This window comes from Penicillium bovifimosum (assembly GCF_028826915.1).
Source record: "Penicillium bovifimosum strain IBT 22155 chromosome Unknown utg000005l_segment0_segment0, whole genome shotgun sequence".
Taxonomy (NCBI): domain Eukaryota; kingdom Fungi; phylum Ascomycota; class Eurotiomycetes; order Eurotiales; family Aspergillaceae; genus Penicillium; species Penicillium bovifimosum.
Window position 1 is genome coordinate 5,261,835 of NW_026622714.1, and position 23,308 is coordinate 5,285,142.

Sequence of the window (23,308 nt, forward strand, 5' to 3'; positions counted from 1 at the left end):
AACATCCAATGAATCGACGGAAATAAACCCCGAAGGTTGCACTCATCATCACGCATGACGCAGAAGCAAGGGGCCCTCAAATCTGAGCTGGAAAGAAGCCTTGCCGCCCACTGACTATCAAACGGGATCTACCGTGGCAAAGCAAGGTGCAATTTATCCAGGCGCTGAGAACAAGCACTTGCGCTTGAGCTTAGACAACTTCAATCCAGTCTCCCATGCTAGATACACGATGACCCTAGCGATCAGCCGGAGCACACAAACAAACAAACTGCTACAGACACTTTCTAAATCCGACCATCGACACCCGATTCCATTTCCAGCCCTGCCGCCTCTGTCTCCCACCCATTCACCCTATCTGATTAGACTCCATGCAGAATCAAAAAGATTGTCACTAGCCACATGTCATTGGAGAGTGTCGTGGGGATATTGTTATGTTAGCGGCTTGGCGGTGCGGAGGAAGGATCCACTAAGGTTTAAAACTTTTATTACGTCCAGGGGTGAAAAAGTACATAACTGTACTGTCTTTTGTCTGGTATGTAATTGGTATTTTCTTTACATGTACAAAACGGTGTATCCGTAATATCATTTACGTCTTTGTTCCAATTTGCAGAACTGGTTACTTTCATTCTAGCTTCCGGAGCGGATCTGTTAAGACTTGAGGCTGGAGCGGCCCCCGCGGGACTCCCGTGGTGTACGTGGACTGGCTGTGTTGGGTGGAAATTGGTTCATCGTTCGCTTAGGTAGACTCTGGCCCCTGGGATGGGAGAGATTCACCGGTAACGTGTGGATATGTGAGCTCCGGAGATAGAGGTGTTCGGTCTGGAGTATGCTAAAGCTCCTGGTTCTAGTTAGTAGTTGCCTACAACATGCCCTGACGATGAACCACGCGTCCCCGCGTGGTCTGATCTATTTATCCGGGCATACACAACAAGTCGCGTGTCTTTTCAGCCACATGCACGTGGCTTTTAGCTTTGTGTCGCGGACTCGAGGGGGTTTTCCGTAGGCTTCTTTCATCTGAGCTCCATGAGTGGACCCAGCCTATCTAACCTTGTCTCATCAACCTCATTTACCGGGCCGCGTCACATACCCGCAGTACGGAGATAGGAACGGCCTTGGACATCAGACCGGATTAGAGCGCCCGAACAAGCGAACAGGTCCCCCGGGCCCAATTCCAGAGTTATCTTGTTTAGAGAGGGCTAGTGTCAGCCACATCAGCTGGCTAACAACAGCCATGACGTGTCACTTGTCCGCGAATGATTTGCTTCAGTACGGTTCCCCTGAGATATAGATACCTGTACTATTACAGCCTCTACATGTGGATTCAGAGGCTGGATCGGAGAAACATAGAAACGAACAATCAAAGTTTTCCGCAGTAATAAATCAGACGATCAGATAGATGATCGAAATCTTTTCAGGGGAAGATGGCTCCGTCCCCGGGGCCCCGAGAGGCTTCTTGATCGCCCACATTGTTATAATCAACATCGACATAACATAGTACGCTTGGTATCAGTTATAGTCAATCAAACCTCCATAGCTTTTTCCCCCGCTAGTTGAGCATCATGCATAGAAGTAGAACAGCTGTAGTCGAGCACACTAAGCCTCTTGGCGCTGGGGGCCGGCGTTGCTTGATTCCTGGCTCTAAAATGATCTTCGCCAATGAACGTCGACGATCAGTTTTCTCCATTCCCCACTGTGTACTCCGTAGGCATGGATATATGGAAAAGGATCCGCGTACATGGTGTTTGTTCACCATGTGGCTCCTCCTGTGTCGTCTTGGTTGACTGACAGTCTACCCACCTTGGGGCTGTGTTCCCTGATAACTACGGAGTACACTTTTCTCAAAGACTCCATCTTCTGTTGGTTCTAATCTCCATCTGACAGTGATGCGAAGCACTCATGAATCATGATGGTTCCCATATCATCCTCTTCGAGGACGTCCACTCTGTTTTTCCTCGTTCTTCTTTGGCTATTTGCCGTTGATGGTGTTTTTGCAGAGGAAACATCGTTCTATAAATCGGTAAGTGGAATAAGTCAACCGCCTCTCTAAGTGTGTTCATCTGCTTACCCTCCCACTGGGTGTCACAGAGGCCCGAAATTTATGCTCCCGTCTTCAATGTTGAAAAATCGGAGCCAAATGTGCTCAGTCCGGGCTATATTTTCATCACTCCTTACGAACTTCAGGCTCCCGGCCCGTACATTTTCAATAGCGATGGGGTACGTATCTTGCGAGGCCAAGATTCTAAACACGGAGAAATTGACCGGTCATGCATTCAACAGGAACTAGTATGGAGTGGCTGGGGTGTTTCGGGACCGGGAAATGCCCATGGCCTTCATGTGTGCAAATATAAAGGTGTTGATCATCTATGTTTCTTCCAGGGCAATCAGCAAAGGGGTTACTGTCGCGGACATGGGATTATTATGGACAAGAACTACCGAGTCGTGAGATCCGTCCAGCCAGGCGGAGGGTTGGCCTCGAGCGACATGCACGAGTTTCGTCCAATCAACGACGGTAAAACCGCCCTCATGACCATTTACCAGCAAAGGCAATTTGACATGACGCCGTGGAATATCAAAACGGGCGTAGGGTGGCTCATGGAGAGTGTCTTCCAGGAGGTCGATGTGGAGACCAGCAAGGTTCTGTTTGAATGGCGGTCCCTAGACCATGTCGATCCATCGTTGAGCTATACATGGCCGTCTCACACAGATACTTCTGGCACTGGACTGAATGTACACGAACCTTGGGATTACTTTCACATCAACTCCATCGATAAAAATGCCGCCGGTGACTATCTGATCTCGTCGCGACATACTTGTGCCATCTACAAGATCTCTGGTATGGACGGGTCAATATTGTGGCGGCTACATGGTGCCCAGCCCTCTTTCCGGAATACCAATTTCAGTTTCTCACAGCAGCATGATGCCCGGTGGTTATCGGAGAATGCTACACATACAGTTCTCTCTCTCTATAACAATGGCTACAATGGCTTTAACCAGACGCATACCTATTCATCTGGCATGATTATCATGATTGACCACGTGGAGAACACAGCCATCCAACTCCGTGATTACGCACCAATTCGAGATGACCTGGTGAGCTCCAGCCAAGGAAATCTGCAAAAGCTGCCAAACCAGAATGTCTTCATCGGATGGGGAAATAACCCCTCTGTATCTGAGCACGACGAGGCAGGCAATTTGCTATTCTGGGGCTCCTTTGCCAAAGACACTGTGATGAACTACCGCGCAATGAAATTCGAATGGGACGGTTTACCGACGGACTCACCCGCCCTATGGACATACTCCCGGACAGCGGAGCCTCTCTCGTCCACAAGCTTCTATGTGAGCTGGAACGGTGCCACCCGCGTCAAAACATGGCGCTTCCGGGGAGCGACGAATAACACCGGACCCTGGACCTTGCTGGCTAATGTTTCCAAATCTGGTTTCGAGACCGAGTACGTCCACCCCAGTTTTTACCTTTGGTCTAAGGTCGAGGCAGTGGATCAAGAGGGCGCCGTACTCGGTACGTCGGCAACCAAATACACCTTCGTCCCATCGTTCGAGCTGCGCGAGTTCTGCGCCGACTCTACCTGCATGGATGCATCGGGATACGGATTCCCGGAAGAAGAAGATGGCCTTCCTCTCATTCCGCCAGTAGGAGTTAATACTGTGCCTTGGATGGACCCCGATAATCCTGGCTCAAATATCTGGACACATCCTACACGTCCCTCGAGCTCACCACAAGTTTCGGACACCAAGTATTCAGAAGGATGGAATCGTGGTGGTAAGTCAGATGTTCCAGTTGTTCACTTACAAGAGAATCGAACTAACAATCACAGACATGCTTTTCTTGGGCTGCATGCTTGTCGCGATTTGCGTTATCGCCGGAGCCTTCCTCGCATATAGATACTACACAAAACATTCACCGGACCAACTGCAGAACGTGATATCCTCTGACTCTGAGAACCACGGGATAATTGAAAGGCAACACTCCAGTACACATGTCTTACAGCTTCCCTGGTGGGATTGGCAGTGGACTGGAACCGCCGATCGATCGTTCTTTCCACTCCGGGAACGGGAACAATATGTCCATGTCCGTGACAGAGAGCATGAGCCAGAATAGTTACATACTAGTTACCTGCTTTTTACTTAGACACTTCTGACCATCTCATAGTTAGCAATAGAATGGGAATTGATACGCACACAACAGTTTTTACTAGTCATGCCAAAGTAAAATCTGTTGTGTCTGTGACAATTCCCAACCTGCAGAGTCAGTTAGGCATCACCTCATTGTCTGGAAGGGAAGAATCATAATGACCGGTTCAAGGTAAGAATTTGAAGTCTATCGTTGATCTAAATGATCAACTTATTCCGAACTTACCCTCACAAAATGTCCCAAAGTAACAGATCTTCCGCTTCCCTTATGTGCGCCCTTCCCCCCCTGGGGGTGTTGTACGAACATTTTCCAGCCTCGAGAGTCTCCAGATCGAAGCAGAGAAGCTATTGGGGTCCCTACAAGAGAACGGAAATGGTAACCAGTGGATTGTTGTCCCCAATTTGTCCACACGAACGATCCAAAAGCTCGACGAAGAGCACGACAGCAGCCTTGGGGGCATTGAATACCGCTTCCAGTGGGAAGGAAGCACTGGTCTTATCAAGGTGGTCCCGTCAAATGCCCACAATGCAACCACAGACAAGGTGACCAGGGTGATCGATAGCAAGCTTGATGCAATGGGACTCGACTGGTCGGATGCAGCCTGGGTTGCAACAACGACATATAAACCACCGACTAGCAAAGGCAAACAAGCAGACCAGGCATTCTTGCCGCCAGCCCGCTGCCCTATCGGGCTTCCAAGGTCAGGATGGCCGACTTTTGTTATCGAGACAGGAGTTTCAGAATCCCTAAATCGACTCCACGAGAACGCCACGAGATGGTTCGCGGATTCGCAGGGTGAGGTACGCATTGTTATGGTCATCTCCGTCAAGCCGGCCGAGGTCACATTTGAAAAGTGGCAACTAGCTCCCAACGATGCTCCACGCCCACTCACTGGTGTTTACCTCGATTCACTCCGCGCGCAATCTCCAAGTGTCCCTCCTTTAACATCCCAACCGATCCCTCTCCAGCAGCCTTACTCGGCGCAGAAGGTCTGCGTGCAGCCCGACAGAATTATCGGGGCCCCTCTGAAAATCCCATTCGTTGCGCTTTACGACCGATCCCTAGGACGAGAAGATGACATCGTCATTCAAGCGCCAGACTTCCGAAACATCACCAAGTTGCTGTTCTAATATATTCTAGTTCGCTGTCAAGCTCATATGCCATAATATGAATAATGCCCGTCTTCCCAAATGCCAACAGACCTATCTGGGCCATGACATGTCACAAAGAGTTACTAATTAGATAGTTATCACATACTGTAACTACATGGCGTTTCTCCACTGCATGTACTCCGTACTCGAAAAATACATGAACTCGGCAGCAGGCACCGGTGTACGCACAGGGCATACTTATGCTCGGAGCGCGGCCTTATTTCCTCACATTGGATAGTTATCTCAATTCTTGTGATTACTTGAATAGAGTACTACTGACTGAAGCTTCTACTGCTAATTATTCTCATGCATAACACATTTTGCCGATACGTCAATGGAGATGTGTATCCACCTGCAAGTACCGACCGGTACATGAATGTTTCCATGGTATGTACATACTGCGTAAACCGACACTTACCGTGTAATAATACAACACTTTGTACACACATGTTCCATGTTGATGTTGATCCAAGTATGGAGGTCATATGTAGGAGGTTTTACCTAGCATTATGCCGGCACACGACACGTTAGTTAGTTACTGCGTAGTTAAAATCTTCTAACTTCGCCTTGTAGGGATGTTAGGGCTGAATGTGCATTAACATCCGAAAAAGGAATCTCCCTGATGGCCCCTGGTGCTGGTGTATGATGGATGTTACCAAAGTACATATCGAAATGGGGTTTTCTGCGACGTGATCTCGGGCTAAGACGGATTGTCCAAGATTCTGAAGTTAACTAGTTAAATAGAACGTCAGATGCCGATTCAAAGCCGTTTTCTCGCGGGTTTGTGTTACAATCAAAGTTCAACGTGTATTCAAGCTTAAACGCTCAGTCCCGTGGGTACGGTTCCCGCCTAACCTTCCTTCACTATGGACTACTACACAGTACTACGACTACAAGATGAAGGACATTCAACATTATGTTGAGATTGCATAGTGCATTGTAACGTGAACCATTTACAGTACTGTGTACATAGAAAGTCTGAGTCTGCTCCACCTCGGTTCATTCTTTGCCAAGACCTCCGTCAAACCGTATTGAGACGGCGAGTCATGTCCCAGTGAGAAGAGGGGCTCCACAGGGAGATGTGGAGCGGTCGTCGCAAGTCGGACGTTGTCGATCTATTCGGTATTTGGTGGAAGGGAGAGTGCTCGGCTAAAGAGTGTGTCATTTAGAATATCTGTGATATTGAAAGAAGGATCTCAGACTCTACTATAGATGAACGAGTAGATTAGAACAAATAGAACAATAAAAGAAGCATACAAAGAAAACGCCGTGTAATATTCTTAAATTATCCCTGTGGGGTCTGATAAAGCACGGAGAAAATAGACGTCATGGATGACTTCCCCTGGAGAAAGCCAAGACGGTTGAATCAAAGTAAAAAAAAATACAAGGCGATCGCTTGTCACCTTTCTCTTCCCCATTATCTCTCCTCCCAGGGATGACCAATGATAACCAGACGCCCCGGATCAGACCACGCCAGTGCCGAAACCACAATAGATACGTGAAACCAAAGGGGTTGTTATAAGTTCCCACCTTTCGATCGTTACGGCGCCTACATTCCCCCCATGCCTGCTAGGACCGGGAACCCTAAAACGAATAATGCCCGCCACGCGCGCACGACATCCTGGTCGACTGGCTTCAATCTAACGCAAACCGCCGGCGAATCCTCCGAGAACACAAAAGGCCGCCGCCGCCGCGAGTCCAATATCTCCCTCGACGGCGTCGAAGAACGCTCCAGTCCCACCCCCGACTCACTCGACTCGCCCGCCGATGATATGATGTTAAAGAATACCTCGTTGGAGTTTGGCGGTGGTCACAAAGTCCAGCATGTGCGCGGCCGCTCGATCAGCCAGGCCCAGCCACAGGTACTGGACCTGCAGGACGATGAGTTCACGGCTGCGTTGCCGCCAGTCTCAGCGCGGGCCGGGCCTGTAACATGGATGTCGCTACCACGAAAGGGGCAATTGGTGCTGTTGGGTCTCTGTCGCGTGTTTGATTTCTTGCAGATCGCTTCGTTGCAGGCATACATGTTCTACCAGCTCAAATCCTTTGACCCGAACCTGTCCGACTCTGATGTCGCGACCCAAGCGGGTATTCTTCAGGGCGCTTTTACCGCTGCGCAGTTTGCAACGGCGATCCCTTGGGGTCGTGTTGCTGATGCTGAGTGGGGTGGTCGTAGGTTCGTTTTGCTTGTTGGTTTGGTTGGCACTGCGGTGTCTTGTCTGGGTGTTGCGTATTCGACGTCGTTCGCGCAGGCCGTGTTCTGGCGCTCGTTTGGTGGCGGTATCAATGGCACTGTTGGTATCATTCGGACGATGATTGCGGAAAATGTCAAGGAAAAGAAATATCATTCGCGCGCTTTCTTGATATTACCCATTGGGTTCAATATAGCTTCTCTGTTTGGTCCTGGTGGGTTCCTCGTCCTGCCCATGCTGTTCGTGAATACACGTCAATGTGCTAACCGGTCGCATAGTCATGGGTGGCATGCTTGCTGATCCCGTTAGGAGCTACCCGAGTCTTTTTGGACCCGGTTCTTCCTTCGGAGGCGCGGATGGAGTGCAATGGCTCGAGACGTACCCGTACGCACTCCCAATGCTTGCCAACTTCTGCTTCCTATCTGCAACCGCAGCTTTGGTTGCGTATGGGTTGGAGGAGACTCTGGCATCTTGCAAGGGCAAACCCGGCCTGGGTGCATTTGCTATGCACATCTTCAAACGCGGTCTAAAGAGAGTGATCCCCTCTCAATCTCACTTGTATACGCAACTTCCATTCCGCGACACAGAGGAGGACAGTTTACTGGGCCAGTCTATGGATCGCTCAGAAAGCTACGAGCTCGAAGAAAAAGCACACAAGCCTATGCGCCTCCGGCGTGTCCTGCCTTTCCGGAGAATCTGGACCAAGAACGTCATGTGCACGCTCGTTGCGCAGGCTTTCTTCGACTTCCAAATGGGCGCCTTCAATAATCTGTGGCTACTCTTCCTGTCTACGCCCCGTTACGATGCCAATGATCCGGCCAGCCCTGCCCAGAGCTTGCCCTTCGCCTTCACCGGTGGACTTGGCATGCTGCCACAGAGCGTCGGCTTTGCGACAGCCATCCTGGGTGTAATTGGCATGTTCCTCCAGTTCACCATCTACCCGACTATCAATGGCCGTCTTGGGACAGCCCGGAGTTACCAGTATTTCCTTTCCCTTTTCCCGATTGCATACTTTATTGCGCCCTATATTTCACTGGCTCCGTCGACGGTCCCTCCTCCTGGCCAAGCTAACGGCCCCTGGGTATGGATTTGGATCATCATCGTCCTCTTCTTCCAGGTCACTGCCCGAACCTTCACTCTCCCCACATCTATCATCTTGCTGAACAACTGCTCGCCGCATCCATCGGTGCTTGGCACGATCCACGGCATTGGCCAGTCAGTGTCATCTGCCTTCCGTACCATTGGACCTATATTCTCAGGCGCGTGGTACGGATACGGCCTGGAAGTTGGCATGGTCGGCTTCGCCTGGTGGATGATTGCCTTGGTGTCTGTGTTTGGCTGTGTTGCGGCCATCTTTGTTTATGAAGGTTCGGGGCATGAGATTATTCTCCCTGGTGAGGAAGAAGAGATCTGATGTTATACCATATGATGTTTCCTTTTCACGCAAGTTGGATTGTACATTCCTTAATATTTTGCATCATACGGTGTCGGTTGGTTGGATTTTTTTTTCATTGGTATATTCGCCATCTGAACAGTGCAGGTGATATTCATTCTCGAATGATCTCTTCCCTTGTTCGCATCCATCGTTGCACCCTTGGGCAGCGGCCAATTGGCATATTGACCTATTATGTCTACATCTGATTCTCTCATTTCCGTCTTGGATACCACTTCTGTGCATCTTTTGTTATGAACAGCATTTTCCTTGTCATACTGCCCTAGAATAGAAGATCCAGACACACTGGTCCATTGCGAGATCAGTCTGATTGAAGTCTAATATACCATGTACTATCTTCGTATCCTCGAAATCCGGTGCATCATAGAACTTCACCGGTCATTATTCAGAAGTTACGTTGTAGTTAATCTTGGATTCATACTCTTCACATAACTCAGTTCTTACAAGCTAGCACCATACCCCTTGGCATAGCTCGCATCGAACGTCTCCTTATTAATCGCATATTCGCGAATATAATCCCTCTCGAGATCATGCGTCCTCCGACCAAGAAGAACAAGACTGTGCAACGGCGCGCCCATGTCGACAGTAGACAGCTCCTTGAGGGTACCAGAAACAAGCTGCTGGTTAGCAGCGCCAACACGCGCCGCCCCGACTGCCAGACTGTCCGGCCCATAAATACCCTCCTTGCGCTCCTCCTCAGTCTCAAGCATCTGCGATGCGCACTGAGCAACGGTCATGTAGCGAGGGGGCTCAAAGATGCGGCGTCCGCGCGCCATGTTCTCCAGCGACTGCTCCTTGACCTTGATGTCAAGCAGTACTAGTGTGTGCAGACCGATCTGGATGTTCTCACGCACTCGGTCGTAGTATGACGAGGGCTTCCAGGTCTCTGTGAAGAACACCATACTGACTGTTTGACCGAAGTTGTACAATTGCAGTCCAGTGCAGCCAATGCCGGACATGATGGAGGCATTGGGGACGACATTGGTCTTGATGCCGAGCTCTCGGGCACGGAGGACGAGGTCGGTGTGTGTTGTTGCGCTGTTGGCGGGGTTATATTAGCCCTGTATCCAGTTTCGAGATAAATGAGAAACCTACCCGAATGGGTCTCCCACGACGAGAAATACAATGTCAGCTTTGTCCCCACCGGCCAGGATATCGTCACTGCCGGTCTCGACTAGTTCGCGGTCTGCTTCGATGACGGGGCGGCCATAGAAAGCTTCCTACTGGTTTTAGTTCAATTAGTTCATCTGCGCAGGGGATATGAAACAATAGATTGGGATATAGAATTGGAAGAATTACTCACCAATTTCGACTTGTCCACCAGAAGAATACTCGTGTATGCCTCTAGATAGACTCTCTCCGCCCGCTTCACAATCTCCAGGCCGCGGACGGTGATATCCGTCTCATCGGCGAGACCAAGACCAACAAGGTGCAACATTTTGTTTGTAGCGCCTCTGAATATTCAGATGGCAATAGGCTGCGACACAATCAAATTGCTGCTTATACTAGATCAATAGAGATCCTTCGAAAAATAAAAATTACCCTGCCCCGCGACAATGGCAGAATAGTCCGCCACCGCCGGACAAAGAATATCCGGCTATCGCTATCGCAGCCCGCAGCCCCGATCGGCCTCCGTCGACCGTTTAGAGCTCCGCCCTTCTTGCGCCTTTCCTTGTCTCAACATTAGTTTCACTTGAATCTCTCCCACTTCTCTTGGGCCGAAACCAGCGAGTGAACACTTCCTTCAAAGCTTCATACGACCACTCTGGTAGGATTACCGCCATCCACCATGAGCTCCGACCGGAATCCGAAGTATCGGCAGGAGATACAACAGGTGAGTTCCTTACCCTCTTAGCTTGCGGCTCTTGATCTCTTGGTCTCCCTGGCTCTCGGGAAACTTGATGGCAACTTCTCGGCGGGTCCCGAGTGACCTCCGAATACGACATGGCTCGGCTGGGCCTTGCGATGCGGCACACCTGTGACGCGATCCCGACATGCGGGAACGAAATCACGCGTACGCCGACTTTGCCTCTCTCTGAACACGATAGCCGGCTGCTCTGTGACTTCAAGGCTACCCTTGACGCCAGCAAGCCCTATGGTCCAACAACCCTTATACCGTATCACCATTGCTGTGCGTTGTCCATGTGCTCATTACCTAGAGCTCAGCCGTCTCATCCACCGTCCCAGCTTCTCCAATGCTCTGGGGCATTCCGGCAAAGACAATTGTTTGGTTCAAACGTCTGCGCACGGATTGGGATTGTCTTGTGCACCAGCATCCTTGCGCTGTGATCTCAAATTTCGGGCATCTCAATCCTGTTGGCTCTTCGACAGTCCTCCAATGGATATCAAGGCTATCGCCAGCGTGCTGGATTCATGGCTGTCTTACGGCTTTTTAGCACAGCTTCCCTGCGGCGGGGCATAACAACTGGAATCCTCGAAATGCTCTGCGTCATCTTGTCAGCCGATCCTATGCATATTGAAGCTTGGGCATTGAGCAAGTGTGGGGTACGGCTTTCAAGGAGAAGGATAGGGGACGTCTTGATGCAGGTCGAAGTTCCTAGACGTAAAGGCAGTCAATGTTCAGAGCATGCAGTCACACGACCTGGAGTGCTATCCACCTTATGGCCTGCTGTCAAAGTTCAAGTCAAGCGATTGGAGTGCCATTGGCCTTGTGAGGCATGCCTTCACCCTACGGCTTTCCTTGAAGTCTCCTGGGAAGCTTGTCGCTCTTACCTCGAACTTTGTCTTCAAAAAATATCTCCCTTGAACGCGTCGTTTTCGCCTGTTTCCCCCTCTATCGTCTATCACACCAAAGGTTTATCTACTTTACTGGACACCTTCGCTGCTTCGTACTTTCGCGAACCATGGCGACCCCCAACGAAAGAATCCACATGACCCTCTTCGCGTGGACGTTGAGCGGCGAACTTGCGCGAAACAATTTCTTCCGCGACTATAGGCGTGCTGTGCGTATGAATCTCCGCATGTCGCGTTCTTGGTCCGACGAAGATCCTGAAGGTTTCGACAGTGGTCGTGCTGCGCCTACCGATCTCCGCATGCCGCCTTCTCGGTCCGACTCGGACCATGCTGAAAATACATGCAAGGAGGAGGCGCCCGATGCCAAGTCCTTTAGAGATGGTCTTCAGGCCGACTTTCAGTCACTGGTGAGATTGTTCGGAAAGGCTCATGAGATGGTCCGGCCGGCTACACTAAGAAGAAGACTCTTTGCCGTTGTTGTGAAATAACGCAAAAGCGAGGGCGAACTATATATCAAGAAAGAGCGAGGGCGACCTGGAGATCAAGAACCACGCCCACAATGGTTGTTCGAATACTTTTGTGACTAACTCCCTAAAAAAGATGATGTTTGTCTCCGGCGAAACAGCCGAGCCGTCCCCTGAGACAACCACCCTGATTGAAGAAATCACCCGCCAGCAAGTGATTGAAATTGTGAGTACCAATATGCCTGCTGAGGGACTCTTTACTGACGAATGGACAGCTAACCCGCGGCACGGCACTGGCGACTCGCCGTGGCGTTCGCTCGATCTCCACCGATGATCTCATTTTCCTGATCCGCCACGACAAGGCCAAGGTCTCTCGTCTTCGAACCTTCCTTTCCTGGAAAGACGTCCGCAAGAATGTCAAGGACTCCGACGACAAAGGCGGCGGTGACGCTGCCGACTTCGCTGCGGCCGACGATGCGGCAGGCGTAGTTGCAGGCCCAACGGATGTTGCCGCCAAGCCTAAGAACAAGCGAGCCAAGGTCGGACTTGCCTGGGACGTCAACAGCTACTACTCGATCCAAATTCCCGAGCGCGAGGACGAAGAGGATGAGGAAGAGGAGGAACAGAACTACGCGACCCTCCAGCGTCTTGCTGCGGCCGATGAGCGCACCCGCCACATGACGAAGGAGGAGTATGTTTTCTGGTCCGAGTGTCGCCAGGCCTCATTCACCTACCGCAAGAGCAAGCGTTTCCGCGAGTGGGCTGGCTTTGGCATCGTGACTGAGTCCAAGCCGAATGATGATATCGTCGATATCCTTGGCTTCCTCACTTTTGAGATCGTCCAGACCCTGACCGAGCAAGCTCTCAAAGTCAAGGAGCGCGAAGATAACGAGAAGAGTCGCCGCGGTGGTACTGAGACTGGAGAGGACGTCAAGAAGCGCAAGCGTGAGACCGGCCTGTTCGACCCCCCTGAGGAGGGTCGCACTCCTATTGAGCCGCGCCATGTTCGCGAGGCCTACCGTAAGCTGCAGGCTACTCCCCAGAAGTCAGTCGCTATGCTGTTGCATGGGGGCCGTGTTCCTTCCCGTCTCCCTCTCGTTCTGGTGAGTTCATTCAATTCCATCCGTGCTTTCATCCACTAACCACTTGATCAGATTTAACAAGCTTGCTTCGGTGTCAACTCGACACCCCTTCATGAATTACGCGCACGACAGCGGGAGTTTACACGGATGATACCCATATTTCTTCCTTTCATTTCATTTTCAGCGATCTAACGAGATTTCCCCTGGCATGTCCTGCCTTGAATTATCTTTCATTTTTACTCTGATCTCATCTCCGGCCATTTGAGAGGATCTCCCCCGGGTGTTCCTACTTGAATTTACTCAAATGTTGCTCAATGTTATGTTTGCACATCAGCAATGATATTCTTTACTTTTAACTTGCATTTCAGACGCTATCATAAACTGGTAATAACGTAGGTATCTCATTGAGTCATACGGCATGGCCAGGGTCATGACTTTGTAGCCATTAGGCAGGACACGCTGACAGCTTATCCCCGGTGCGTCCGGCGCCCTGCAGAAGCGAGTCAATATAAACCCTGGTTACACATTAAGTCAGAAGAACGGGGTTGAACACATACACTCAGCAAGCTCCTCCATAGACAACTCCCGAATGCCATTGATTGAAGGCACATTCCCCTGAACAGCACCCTTGACAGTATCCACAGCACGGCCAAGCAGACCCTTAGTGGCAACAACGTGCGTTGCCAGCTTAGCCTCGAGCTTGATAACGCCAATCCGGGGGTCCGTGGGACCACCATCGTGCACACCGTCGCCCATATCACCAATCCACGCCTTGAGGGCGGGTGAGTAGTACTTTTCGACGGTGGCGCGATCGCCAACTACTGATGCCGTGCCTGAGATGGAGGCCCAGGCTCCGCTGACGGGGTCAAGGAAGGACATGTTGGTTTCTTGGGGGTGCACGGTGAGATCCATTGTTTTGCCGGAGAAGAGGTTTGTGTGGAAGATGAGGTCAATGCCGCCGTTCTCCTGTAGCATGGTAGATAAGTATGTGGTCGGTGGCTTGTATGGCAAGCTTAAAATGGTCTGACTGTTGGAGATGCTCATACCTGTGCGGCGAGGGCCATGCATCGGGAGGCTAGGTAGTCGCCCTCTGATTGCTTGGTCGTCAACATGCCAAACTTCACATCGGAGATGAATTTGGTCAGGTCTTCGATTTTCTTGGGGAGAGGAGGGTCTTCAAAGTTCTGGGTCTTGTAGGGGTCCACGGGGTGGCTGCCCGTGCTGGTGTTGATATTGGCATCGACTGTAGACATTTTGAGTTGATTTTGGATTAATTGGTATGAAAGAAGAAAGGATTGAGAGAGATGGTGGAAAGTAGAATTTATATGAACTGCTCCGAAGTATACACAAGGTCGTCAATCTGACGTCACCGATAAGAACCGGATCAGCTCATCTTTTGCTGAGCAACTTCGATCCATCCTTTGCAGCATCCCGCACAGCTCTTGGCGGAAATTGTTTCTTTCATAAAGGATATTTACTGTGGACCTGTAGAATCCTCTGAGGAGGAGACACTATTTACATGTGAGGCTAGCTAATGTGTTTGGTCAGACCTCTTCAGAGGACTCTACAGCTCCACGGTAGATATCCTTGATCATTTCTCCGTTCTTCACCTGCGGAGGCGTGTTTCGGTATGGCTTTTCCATTACATCCCAATCTCGATCGCCCACTTTCGAATGGCGAACTGTCATCACAGGCAGCTCACTTGAGATCCTGGCGGTAGACATGGCTGCAATTGTACCGCGGAGGACATGAAGTCGCTTCATGCGGATTCCCATTCATTGGGTACTTGTGTAGCGTCCTCTCACTTGCTATCAAGGTACACGTTCCTGAAACAATCATTCAGCACTCAAACCCACCTGCCAACAGGGCAATATTGAATATCTCACCTCGAGACAGTATTCCACAACAAATGCAGCAGAATAGCCATAAGACCAACCAACAAAGCTACGCACACACAAGATAGCATCAGCCAATGCCTCCACGGACGAAAGAAATAATTCAGTCGGGAACGAACCTTCCTTCCCCCAGTTCTTCATAGCCTTCACGGCTTTCCTCCTCCCTTGTATCTCTGCGTTGAACCAAGCAGACAGGCTTGCTGTCTGACAGGTTGTGCCATAAACAACCAGGCACCCACCCTGCTTTCGACGGCACTCGAGATGCCGCCGGCGGCGCTTCATAATGCCACGAATACGCCCGTTGCAGAAAGCCTCGTCGGTCCTGAATGAGCATTTCTCCATGGGACATTCGAGTTTGTTCTCGAAGCGTTCAACCAGCCAGTCTACTTTCAGGTGTACGCCTGTATAAACCAGGTAGTAGAAATGGGGACTACTGTGCTTCAGAGCTAAAGCGTCCGGGTAGGAAAGATATGTACTGATATGGATGTGAAGTTCTGAAGGGAGGGTCATCAGGTTAGGGCTGGTTGACGGCAAAAGTCTGGGGACTTGAGTGGATTCCATTTCGTTTGACCTTGGGTGGTTTCGAGGCTGTTTGGTGTATTCTGTAGCTTGGCGTGACTATTTAGCAGGTGTTCATCAATCATCTTATACTTGCGCCCAGAGGCTGTTGCCTATTGTCGCAGCCACACTTTGTGCTTGGCTCGTGATGGTCTCTCTAGATCTATTGGGAACTGTACTCGTTAACCTAAAAATAGTTGCTTCTTTACAAACCTATCAGAAGCTATGATCATTGTATTGGCATCTATTTGGCTACCTCCAGCTAAGGTACTCTGCTTATTACGGCGCCCAGAGGACACCAAGCACAGGACATGTCACATTCCTGGAAGTACCATGTAGAGCATAAGCACAGTAAATTTCCACTACAGGATATTTCAACCGACAAACCATGGCCCCATAACAATAACAAGAAATGAATGCAACGAAGGCAGATGTGTAGAGAAGTTGACCTGCCTTCCAAGGTCCATGTCTTGGCACTGGGACGGGAAGCTCTGCAGCCTTACATAATCTCACTGCCTGAATGCCTGAATCCGATGGATCTCAACTTCAAAGCTCCTTCAAATCGCCACTTCATAACCACACCACATCCAGACAAACCCTACTACAAAAATGTCCGGACCAAACGCCTACGGCACCCCGGTGTCCGACACAGCCTTCCGCAAAACCTGGGACCGGGAAGAATACGCCCAGAAAGCCGCCGACGCAGAAGCCAAGCGCAAAGCCGAAGGCAAAGCCCGCTATGAAGCCAAGCTCCTGGGCAAGAAATACCACGCCCCAGTCGACTTCAGTGCACTGGAAGAAACCACAGCGCGCAACCAGCGGCTGGACGTTGCGTCCATGGTCGGCAAGACGATGATCGTGCCCGCGGGCGCGGGAATGGGCAAGCGCGGACAAGGCGCCGGATTCTACTGCAAGGACTGCGATTTGACCTACAAGGATAATTTGCAGCTTGTGGAGCATTTGAACAGCAAGCAGCATTTGATTGCGACGGGGCAGAGTGGGGAGGTGAAGAGGGCTGGTGTTGAGGAGGTGCGGATGCGGTTGAGGATGCTGGCGCATCGGAAGAGGCAGAGGGAGGATGAAGAGCGCAGGGCTTGGCAGCTTGATCTTGGGGTGCGGCTTAAGGAGCGGGAGGAGCTCGATGCAAAGGAGAGGGAGGAGAAGAGGAGGAAGCGGAGTGAGAAGCGGAAGAAGGTTAAGCAGGAGGATGATAGCTGGGAGGGCCGGTTGGGAATCATTGCTTGAGCGCTGTCCTCAGAGTGTGCATTCTGTATACATTTGATACCCATGGTGTTTTGGTGTTTTGGCGTTTTCATTTCAACCTTTCTTTTACTGATCATTTGCTACAAGCGCAAGGATGGCAATGCCAGAATTCAAATTGTGATCTAGAAATCCAACAGTCACTCCAACACCTAAACACCTAACATGCATATTCATATTATCCGAAAACCATAGTGCGACTGTTCTTTCAGTCGATACACTCGATAGCTTCGAGTCGTCGCATTGCCCGGCCACCTTCCTTCTCGAACTGGCCGACGAGTCTCTCACATTCTCTCTTCAGTCGTTCTTCGCCATTCTTTGCGTTCCATACGATCCATTCTTGAACTGTCATCTTCTTCTCTGGGCTAGTCAATCCGCCTTTCACACCTCTGAAAAGCCCAGACAGATCTGCGTTCTCCTTGTCGCTGGTCTCTCCAAACAGCACTGCATCGATATCCACTGGTGTCCAGGGATGACCGGAAGGTCCGAAGCCACCATTGACATTGCGCTTGGATGGGGATGGAGTGCTGACCCCTAGAGGAGCTCGCAACTCGGGATGCTTTGGTGTGGACTGGATAGGTGGACGTGATGATGAGGGCCGCGATGATGGAGGACGGTTTTCAGCATCAGATGACTGGGGTGATGGCGAAGGAGTGCTTTGATGGGGCCGTGGGAGTGGTGAGACCGCCCGGTTAGACCGTTGAGAAATTCGTCGGGGCTCTACTCCATGAGAGGAGTCCTGTCGTTGGGCTAGGGTCTCTGCATAATGTTCTTCGTGTGGGATATCGCTGTATCGCTTGGTGGTCTTTGGTGGTGTATTCCGATGCGATTGTGGCTCTGGAGAACGTTCTCGGGGGGAAGATGAGGGCTCCTGAGGAGGTTGGACCATCTCAAGCTGATCAGGCAAATCATCCGCCGTCTCAAATTCATCATCCTGCTCGTTTACTGGCGGTTCATCCGGATGCTCCTCGAGGGGAGGTTCGGGGACAGGAGCCTGCTCCGCCTTTTGGCGGACTTCTTGGTCTTCTTCTCTTTGGATGAGGAATCCTTTTTCTTCGAAGTCTTTTTCGATTCGGTCTTGACCACTGGTTCTCTGGGCTCCGGTACAGACTCGGGCTCCTTGTTGATGATCTCGACGGAGATAGAGGAGTCATGACGCTTGGAATCATCCCGAGCATCAATAGGCTCGGATTGCAAACGTTCTCGAGGCTCTGGTGACTGCGCTTTTGGCTCTTCAGCCCTGGTCTTTTTTGCTCCTTTCTTCTTGGATCCTTTGGATGCCTTGACTTTTGGGGCTGGCGGCTCAGGTGCCTCCGGTTCATCGTCAGTGGGCTCCACATTGGAAACCGGGCGATACCCGATGTCATCAACATACTCTGCCTGATCATTTCCTACGGTCGGCTCGGGAGATTGAGCGGCCGCTTTGGGCTTTTTGCTTGACTTAGCCTTCTTCGATGGCCGTGTCGGTGCTGGCTCCGGCACATCCTCGGGCTCCGGGATATCTGCTTCAAGGCCTGCCTCTATCTCTGCATCAATTTCCGAGTCGCGAGGTGCCCGGATAATCGACGGAGCTTTTGGTGCAACAGACGCATCAGAAACCTTGCGGGTCTTGGACGCACTCTTTTTCGTGGCCTTGCGCCCTTTCTTGGTTTCAACATCTAAAGCGGCTTCATCCACAGTTGCTGCATCCGCCATTGCAGAGTCATTGGTCTCGTAATTGTAATTGCGAGTAATGCTGCTACTCCGCGCTCTAGTGGCCCGTCTCTTCGCCGGTGGTTCTGGGTCTGCTGGCGGCTGTGATGCCCCTCTTCCCTCCATGACGACTGACTCTGGTTCATCCTTCATGTCCTCACTGGGCCTCTTCTTTCCCCTGCCTGTACGTTTGGACTTCTTAGGCTCCGGTTGGGCAACCTCTTCAATGTCGGCTTCAATCTGGCTTTCAATCTCCGCTGGTTCTTCCTTCTTGCTCTTGGGTCCCTTTGATTTACTCTTGGGTGCCTTCTTCGTGGATTTCGATTTGGTGGTGGCCTCGGACATGATGCTGTGGTCCATCGAGTCATCCATGTCTACCTCCGGCGCTTCAGAGGTGACTGTACCAATCGATTGGGTCGAGAGTCGAGAAGAGGCCCTAGAAACTCGAGGCTTTTTGGCACGAGAACTTTTGCCTTTCTTTCCTGGGGGTTGTGCGAAGACAAAGAATGAACAGTCTGATGATCGGCGGTAATGTTCGTCACTGGACCAAAAATTAGTAACTGCACGTCTGAGGAAAGAGCGATCAATACCCACAATGGGTCATCCTTGGGCTCCCAGCCGTCTAATGACAGTTTGCAATACACACAGCTCGCCAAGTCGTCGCTCTCGTCTGTCGGACAGAAATACCAGCCGCTTTCAACCATCTATTGTCGTTGTAAGCCAAAATAATCGAATATGGAGGATTGGTGCAGTACCTTCTCTGACTGGCATAACCAGCCTTTTTTCCCATCGTGTGGCCATGCGGAACCAAATGTTGCGAGCCGTGCTTGTGTTATCCGGTCGCCGGTAGGGTCTTCAATTGTGGCGGGGTTGGAACTCCTCTGTTGGAGGTCCATCATGATGGCCCATCCACAGTCTGGCGCATGCTTGAGATGCTCTGTGACAGGGTTATCGTCTTCCTCCCAGCCGTCCAGCGCCCGGTGGCACTGGAAACATGTCGTGTTGTCCGGATTCGTCTCATAGGGTTTGTAGTAGAATCCAGCGTGCGCCAACTAAGCATGCCAAGTCAATCACTCTGTAACCGATGCGGTTGTTTGCTTTATGGTATAACATACCTCAGCTGGGGAGGGCCGCTGGTGCGGCCAGGTAATCACTTTAGGTGTTTTGGTGCCAGAAGCTCTGCGCTTCTCCGGCTTCAGCACAGCGTCAAAGCTGGCAAGGCGGGCCGCGAAAGTGTCCATTTCGGAGCCCATGGTGAGCGTGTGTGGCATCAGAGACAAATAACCACCAGTTCCGATATGTGAGGACACTCTTGTGGGTGAAATGCGGTGTTGTTTTGTCGAAAGAATGGTTGTTGTTTGTTCTCCGCGTCTGTTTACTTTGGTTGTTATGGTCGCATCCGCGGGCGCGAATCCACGTGACCTTTACTCAGCACCTGAAATGAACTGGGCCGGGGGTACGTCAGAGCCCGAAATGTTGACGGAGCCTCAATTCAACTTCACCTCGATTCACTCCTTTTGCTTTCCATGCGGGTCACTCATGCTCTTTGATTTGACTCAATTACTGCGCTCCGCGCCCCGATCTCTTTCATTTAACCTTAAATCATGCCGGGAGTAACTGTAAGTCAGCTCCCATCTTTACCCGATGATCCCGCTACAACTTGTCTGCTAGATCATTGCTTCTCGAGGAGCTAACCCCAGCTCTCTTTGGCGCTCTCGTGCTCTGCTCGCAACCCCTTGTCTCGATCACTCCTCGGCTCGCTACTTGTCAACCAATCGTCGTCCGAACACTCCCTACAATGGCCGACTATCAACAAATCATAGCGCTTCGACATCGCATTTGCTACGCAAGGTGACCAGCGACCATTCATCCTCATGTTCATTTTCGACATCCTCGTCTTCGCTGTTGCCTGACTCGGACTGGGATCACAACCCGGACTTATCCATCTCCAATTTTTCGGAACTTCCTTCCAAAAATTTCGGAGTCAACCAGCACATGATCATAAACCAGGAATTCAAGGAGGCATTGCGTATGATCCTTTGGCAATTCAAAGCACCAATCCGTTATGCATTTGCCTATGGATCAGGTGTCTTTCCTCAGAACAACAGTGCTGCTCCAGCTAGCTCTCTACACCCCTCGGCACCCACCGCCATCAATAACATGCAACAGGGGTCCGGAAAGATGATTGACTTCATTTTTGGAGTATCATACTCACAGCATTGGCATGATCTCAATTTGAGCCAACACCGGGATCATTACTCTGGCCTGGGCTATATGGGCTCGTACATGGTCTCCCAGGTGCAGGATCGCTTCGGCGCAGGCGTGTACTTCCATCCTTATGTTACGGTGAACGGGACAATGATTAAATACGGGGTGGTCAACTTGGACACTTTGTGCCGGGACCTCACTCAGTGGGACACTCTGTATCTTGCCGGTCGTCTGCACAAGCCTGTCAAGATTTTACGGGATCACCCGAAAGTGCGATTGGCAAATCAGGTGAATTTACTGTCAGCCTTGCGAGTCGCGCTGCTGCTTCTACCTGAGAACTTTAGTGAGTTCGAACTATACAGTACAATCGCAGGAATGAGTTATATGGGAGATCTGCGCATGGCTCTTCCAGCCGAGGACCCTGGCAAGGTGCGGAATATTGTCTCGGGACAGATGGCGCACTTCCGCCGGCTCTATGCGCCACTCATTGAGAATCTACCCAATGTCGATTTCCAGGATCCTCGCTGCAGCAGTGATGATTGGATCGATGATCCGAACGCCATCCTCTCCATGGCACAAGATATGGATCCGGTGAAGCGTGGCAACATGGTTCGCCGCTTGCCCGAATCTTTCCGGCAAAAGCTATACTTCCAATATCAATCTCGTTATGGGATTCCCCGGGTTGAATTCGACAAAATGATTCAGGAGAGCAAGGATTCTCAAGAGATTCTTCGCCGGCCCCAGGGAGGTGCGTTTGAGCAACGGATTGCGGGAGATGACTACCTCAAGCAGGAGGTCTCCAAGTCGATCGAGAAGACAATCCGCTGGCCAAGCACTGTTCAAACGATCAAGGCACCTTTCACAGCGGGTTTGGGTAGAAGTTGGACCTACCTGAAAGAGAAACGCGAAAAGCACAAGCAATCTCAGCTGAAGGCGACTCAACCACCCCGGTCCTCCGAGCAGTCATCTGAAGCGCCAGCAGAGACGAAGGAAACAAAGAAGGAGTAGGCAACTCAACATCTGTGTCTAAATTTAGCCCCATGTTATAGGTACGATGCATATGGAGGCGTTGTGGACTTTGTTGGCCTTGTAACGAGGTCGTCACAGACCTATGTATCTGCCACTGTCTGGTGTCGTGCGTCCGCAGGAAACGTTTCCCAAATACATAAAACATATATAGAGACTGCTGTCTGCAAACATATACATTAGCGCAGACTAGCTAAAAGATCACTTTTTCAAATGCCTCTTGTAATCCTTTGCCCCCTAACCAAGCCTCCAACGCCTGCATATCCCCCCGGTTAGCCCGCTGTCCACCCCGCTCCCCCAACGAATCCGTGATCTCCTCCATCCCAGGGAACACCCTCTGAACCCCCTCCGTCTCGCGAAACCTCTCGCTAACTTTCTTCTGATAACTCGGAATATCACCCCACGAATGTGTCTTGATAAAACTCATATAAGAATCGATATCTTGCGAGCAGCCCTCAAGACACAAAACCCCCGGCTTCCCCGCCAATACAAATCCCGTCAAAGCATACCCCGGCGCCAGATTAACCATATCATCCCGCTTTTTGCGGGTTGACAGAGACGGGAAGTAGAACCAGACGCGGACAATCGGTCCTCTATCTGTGTCCTCTGGAACCACGGCCTCGGACTGCTTGTGTTCAAGAAACCGACTGGCTTCTGCCTGTATGTACTCGAAGGCCTCGAGTGCGTCGTCGCCGGCTGGTATTGAGGCGGTGAGTCTGGCGACCTCGGCTCTGGACATCCACTCTGGTTGTCGGAGTGAGTAGCCCAATGGTGGGGAGTGGTCGGTTTCTGGGGTTTCACATTGGAGTGGCACGGAGATGTTGACTTGTATTGTCTTTTCTCCTTCTAAGATTGGGAGACTGACGGTGAGAGATAGAGTTGATGGGATTGTGGGTGGTGGGAAGCTTGGATCCTCGCACCAGCTGCGGAGTTTCTCGACGCATTGTGTTGTTGATTCGGGGATTTCTAGTTCGCCATCAGATGGGAACATTGCCGTCAGGAGGTCGATTGTGGACAATTGGGACTCCATGAGGTCCACTGGTAAGATGAATAATTCTTTGGCCATTTTGGATGTTATATGTGCAGAAGCCTGGAATCTCGGGGCATTGGCTTTGAGTCTATGCAGAGATACTTGTAGCTTTGAGTATGTGCAGAGCTACTTGCAGCTACTAGCCTTGAGTATGTGCTTGTTGGTTATGGCAATTGGCTTGTGCCTTGAGGCTTGGAGATATTGAAATGCGCTTGGAGAGGAATACGGAGGTCTGTAGTGTAGTTTGACTTTGGCATCTTACTGGTTCATGTCGCCCCACCAGACATAAATTCGGGATCTTTTGCTCCTATCTCGGAGTTGACTCGATTGAGGCACGCAACGTTGCTAAAGAGTCAAATCTCGATTCAAACTTCTCAGCATATCCTTGTCACT

The 23,308-nt window shown here is 50.9% G+C and overlaps 11 protein-coding genes across 11 annotated transcripts; 6 read left to right on the forward strand and 5 right to left on the reverse strand.

Moving 5' to 3' along the window:
• Positions 1–1,903: 1,903 nt before the first annotated feature.
• N7515_007215 (arylsulfotransferase family protein) lies at positions 1,904–5,280 on the forward strand (the record flags this gene model as incomplete). Its single annotated transcript, XM_056667959.1, has 5 exons — positions 1,904–2,017; positions 2,086–2,214; positions 2,278–3,778; positions 3,834–4,087; positions 4,402–5,280. The coding sequence occupies 5 exons, from the start codon at positions 1,904–1,906 to the stop codon at positions 5,278–5,280; spliced, it is 2,877 nt and encodes a 958-aa protein (XP_056521555.1).
• Positions 5,281–6,863: 1,583 nt separating this feature from the next.
• N7515_007216 (putative MFS transporter) lies at positions 6,864–8,907 on the forward strand (the record flags this gene model as incomplete). The annotated part of the gene is made up of 2 exons (XM_056667960.1): positions 6,864–7,707; positions 7,772–8,907. 2 exons carry the CDS (start codon positions 6,864–6,866, stop codon positions 8,905–8,907), a joined length of 1,980 nt encoding a protein of 659 aa, XP_056521556.1.
• A 479-nt stretch (positions 8,908–9,386) lies between these two features.
• Positions 9,387–10,384, reverse strand: dph5 (diphthine synthase; the record flags this gene model as incomplete). The annotated part of the gene is made up of 3 exons (XM_056667961.1): positions 9,387–9,984; positions 10,042–10,166; positions 10,250–10,384. 3 exons carry the CDS (start codon positions 10,382–10,384, stop codon positions 9,387–9,389), a joined length of 858 nt encoding a protein of 285 aa, XP_056521557.1.
• Positions 10,385–11,810: 1,426 nt separating this feature from the next.
• On the forward strand, positions 11,811–12,188 carry N7515_007218 (uncharacterized protein; the record flags this gene model as incomplete). Its single annotated transcript, XM_056667962.1, has 1 exon — positions 11,811–12,188. The coding sequence occupies one exon, from the start codon at positions 11,811–11,813 to the stop codon at positions 12,186–12,188; it is 378 nt and encodes a 125-aa protein (XP_056521558.1).
• Positions 12,189–12,300: 112 nt separating this feature from the next.
• On the forward strand, positions 12,301–13,324 carry N7515_007219 (transcriptional regulator SPT3; the record flags this gene model as incomplete). The annotated part of the gene is made up of 3 exons (XM_056667963.1): positions 12,301–12,390; positions 12,440–13,267; positions 13,319–13,324. 3 exons carry the CDS (start codon positions 12,301–12,303, stop codon positions 13,322–13,324), a joined length of 924 nt encoding a protein of 307 aa, XP_056521559.1.
• A 453-nt stretch (positions 13,325–13,777) lies between these two features.
• Positions 13,778–14,499, reverse strand: N7515_007220 (blue light-inducible protein Bli-3; the record flags this gene model as incomplete). Its single annotated transcript, XM_056667964.1, has 2 exons — positions 13,778–14,212; positions 14,293–14,499. 2 exons carry the CDS (start codon positions 14,497–14,499, stop codon positions 13,778–13,780), a joined length of 642 nt encoding a protein of 213 aa, XP_056521560.1.
• A 291-nt stretch (positions 14,500–14,790) lies between these two features.
• N7515_007221 (uncharacterized protein) lies at positions 14,791–14,970 on the reverse strand (the record flags this gene model as incomplete). The annotated part of the gene is made up of 1 exon (XM_056667965.1): positions 14,791–14,970. One exon carries the CDS (start codon positions 14,968–14,970, stop codon positions 14,791–14,793), a length of 180 nt encoding a protein of 59 aa, XP_056521561.1.
• Positions 14,971–16,308: 1,338 nt separating this feature from the next.
• Positions 16,309–16,944, forward strand: N7515_007222 (U4/U6-U5 snRNP complex subunit SNU23; the record flags this gene model as incomplete). The annotated part of the gene is made up of 1 exon (XM_056667966.1): positions 16,309–16,944. The coding sequence occupies one exon, from the start codon at positions 16,309–16,311 to the stop codon at positions 16,942–16,944; it is 636 nt and encodes a 211-aa protein (XP_056521562.1).
• Positions 16,945–17,167: 223 nt separating this feature from the next.
• On the reverse strand, positions 17,168–19,904 carry N7515_007223 (baculoviral IAP repeat-containing protein; the record flags this gene model as incomplete). The annotated part of the gene is made up of 5 exons (XM_056667967.1): positions 17,168–17,990; positions 18,071–19,192; positions 19,246–19,355; positions 19,407–19,703; positions 19,767–19,904. 5 exons carry the CDS (start codon positions 19,902–19,904, stop codon positions 17,168–17,170), a joined length of 2,490 nt encoding a protein of 829 aa, XP_056521563.1.
• Positions 19,905–20,255: 351 nt separating this feature from the next.
• Positions 20,256–21,867, forward strand: N7515_007224 (phosphatidate cytidylyltransferase; the record flags this gene model as incomplete). The annotated part of the gene is made up of 2 exons (XM_056667968.1): positions 20,256–20,270; positions 20,323–21,867. The coding sequence occupies 2 exons, from the start codon at positions 20,256–20,258 to the stop codon at positions 21,865–21,867; spliced, it is 1,560 nt and encodes a 519-aa protein (XP_056521564.1).
• Positions 21,868–22,078: 211 nt separating this feature from the next.
• N7515_007225 (DUF1115 domain protein) lies at positions 22,079–22,951 on the reverse strand (the record flags this gene model as incomplete). The annotated part of the gene is made up of 1 exon (XM_056667969.1): positions 22,079–22,951. One exon carries the CDS (start codon positions 22,949–22,951, stop codon positions 22,079–22,081), a length of 873 nt encoding a protein of 290 aa, XP_056521565.1.
• Positions 22,952–23,308: the final 357 nt, after the last annotated feature.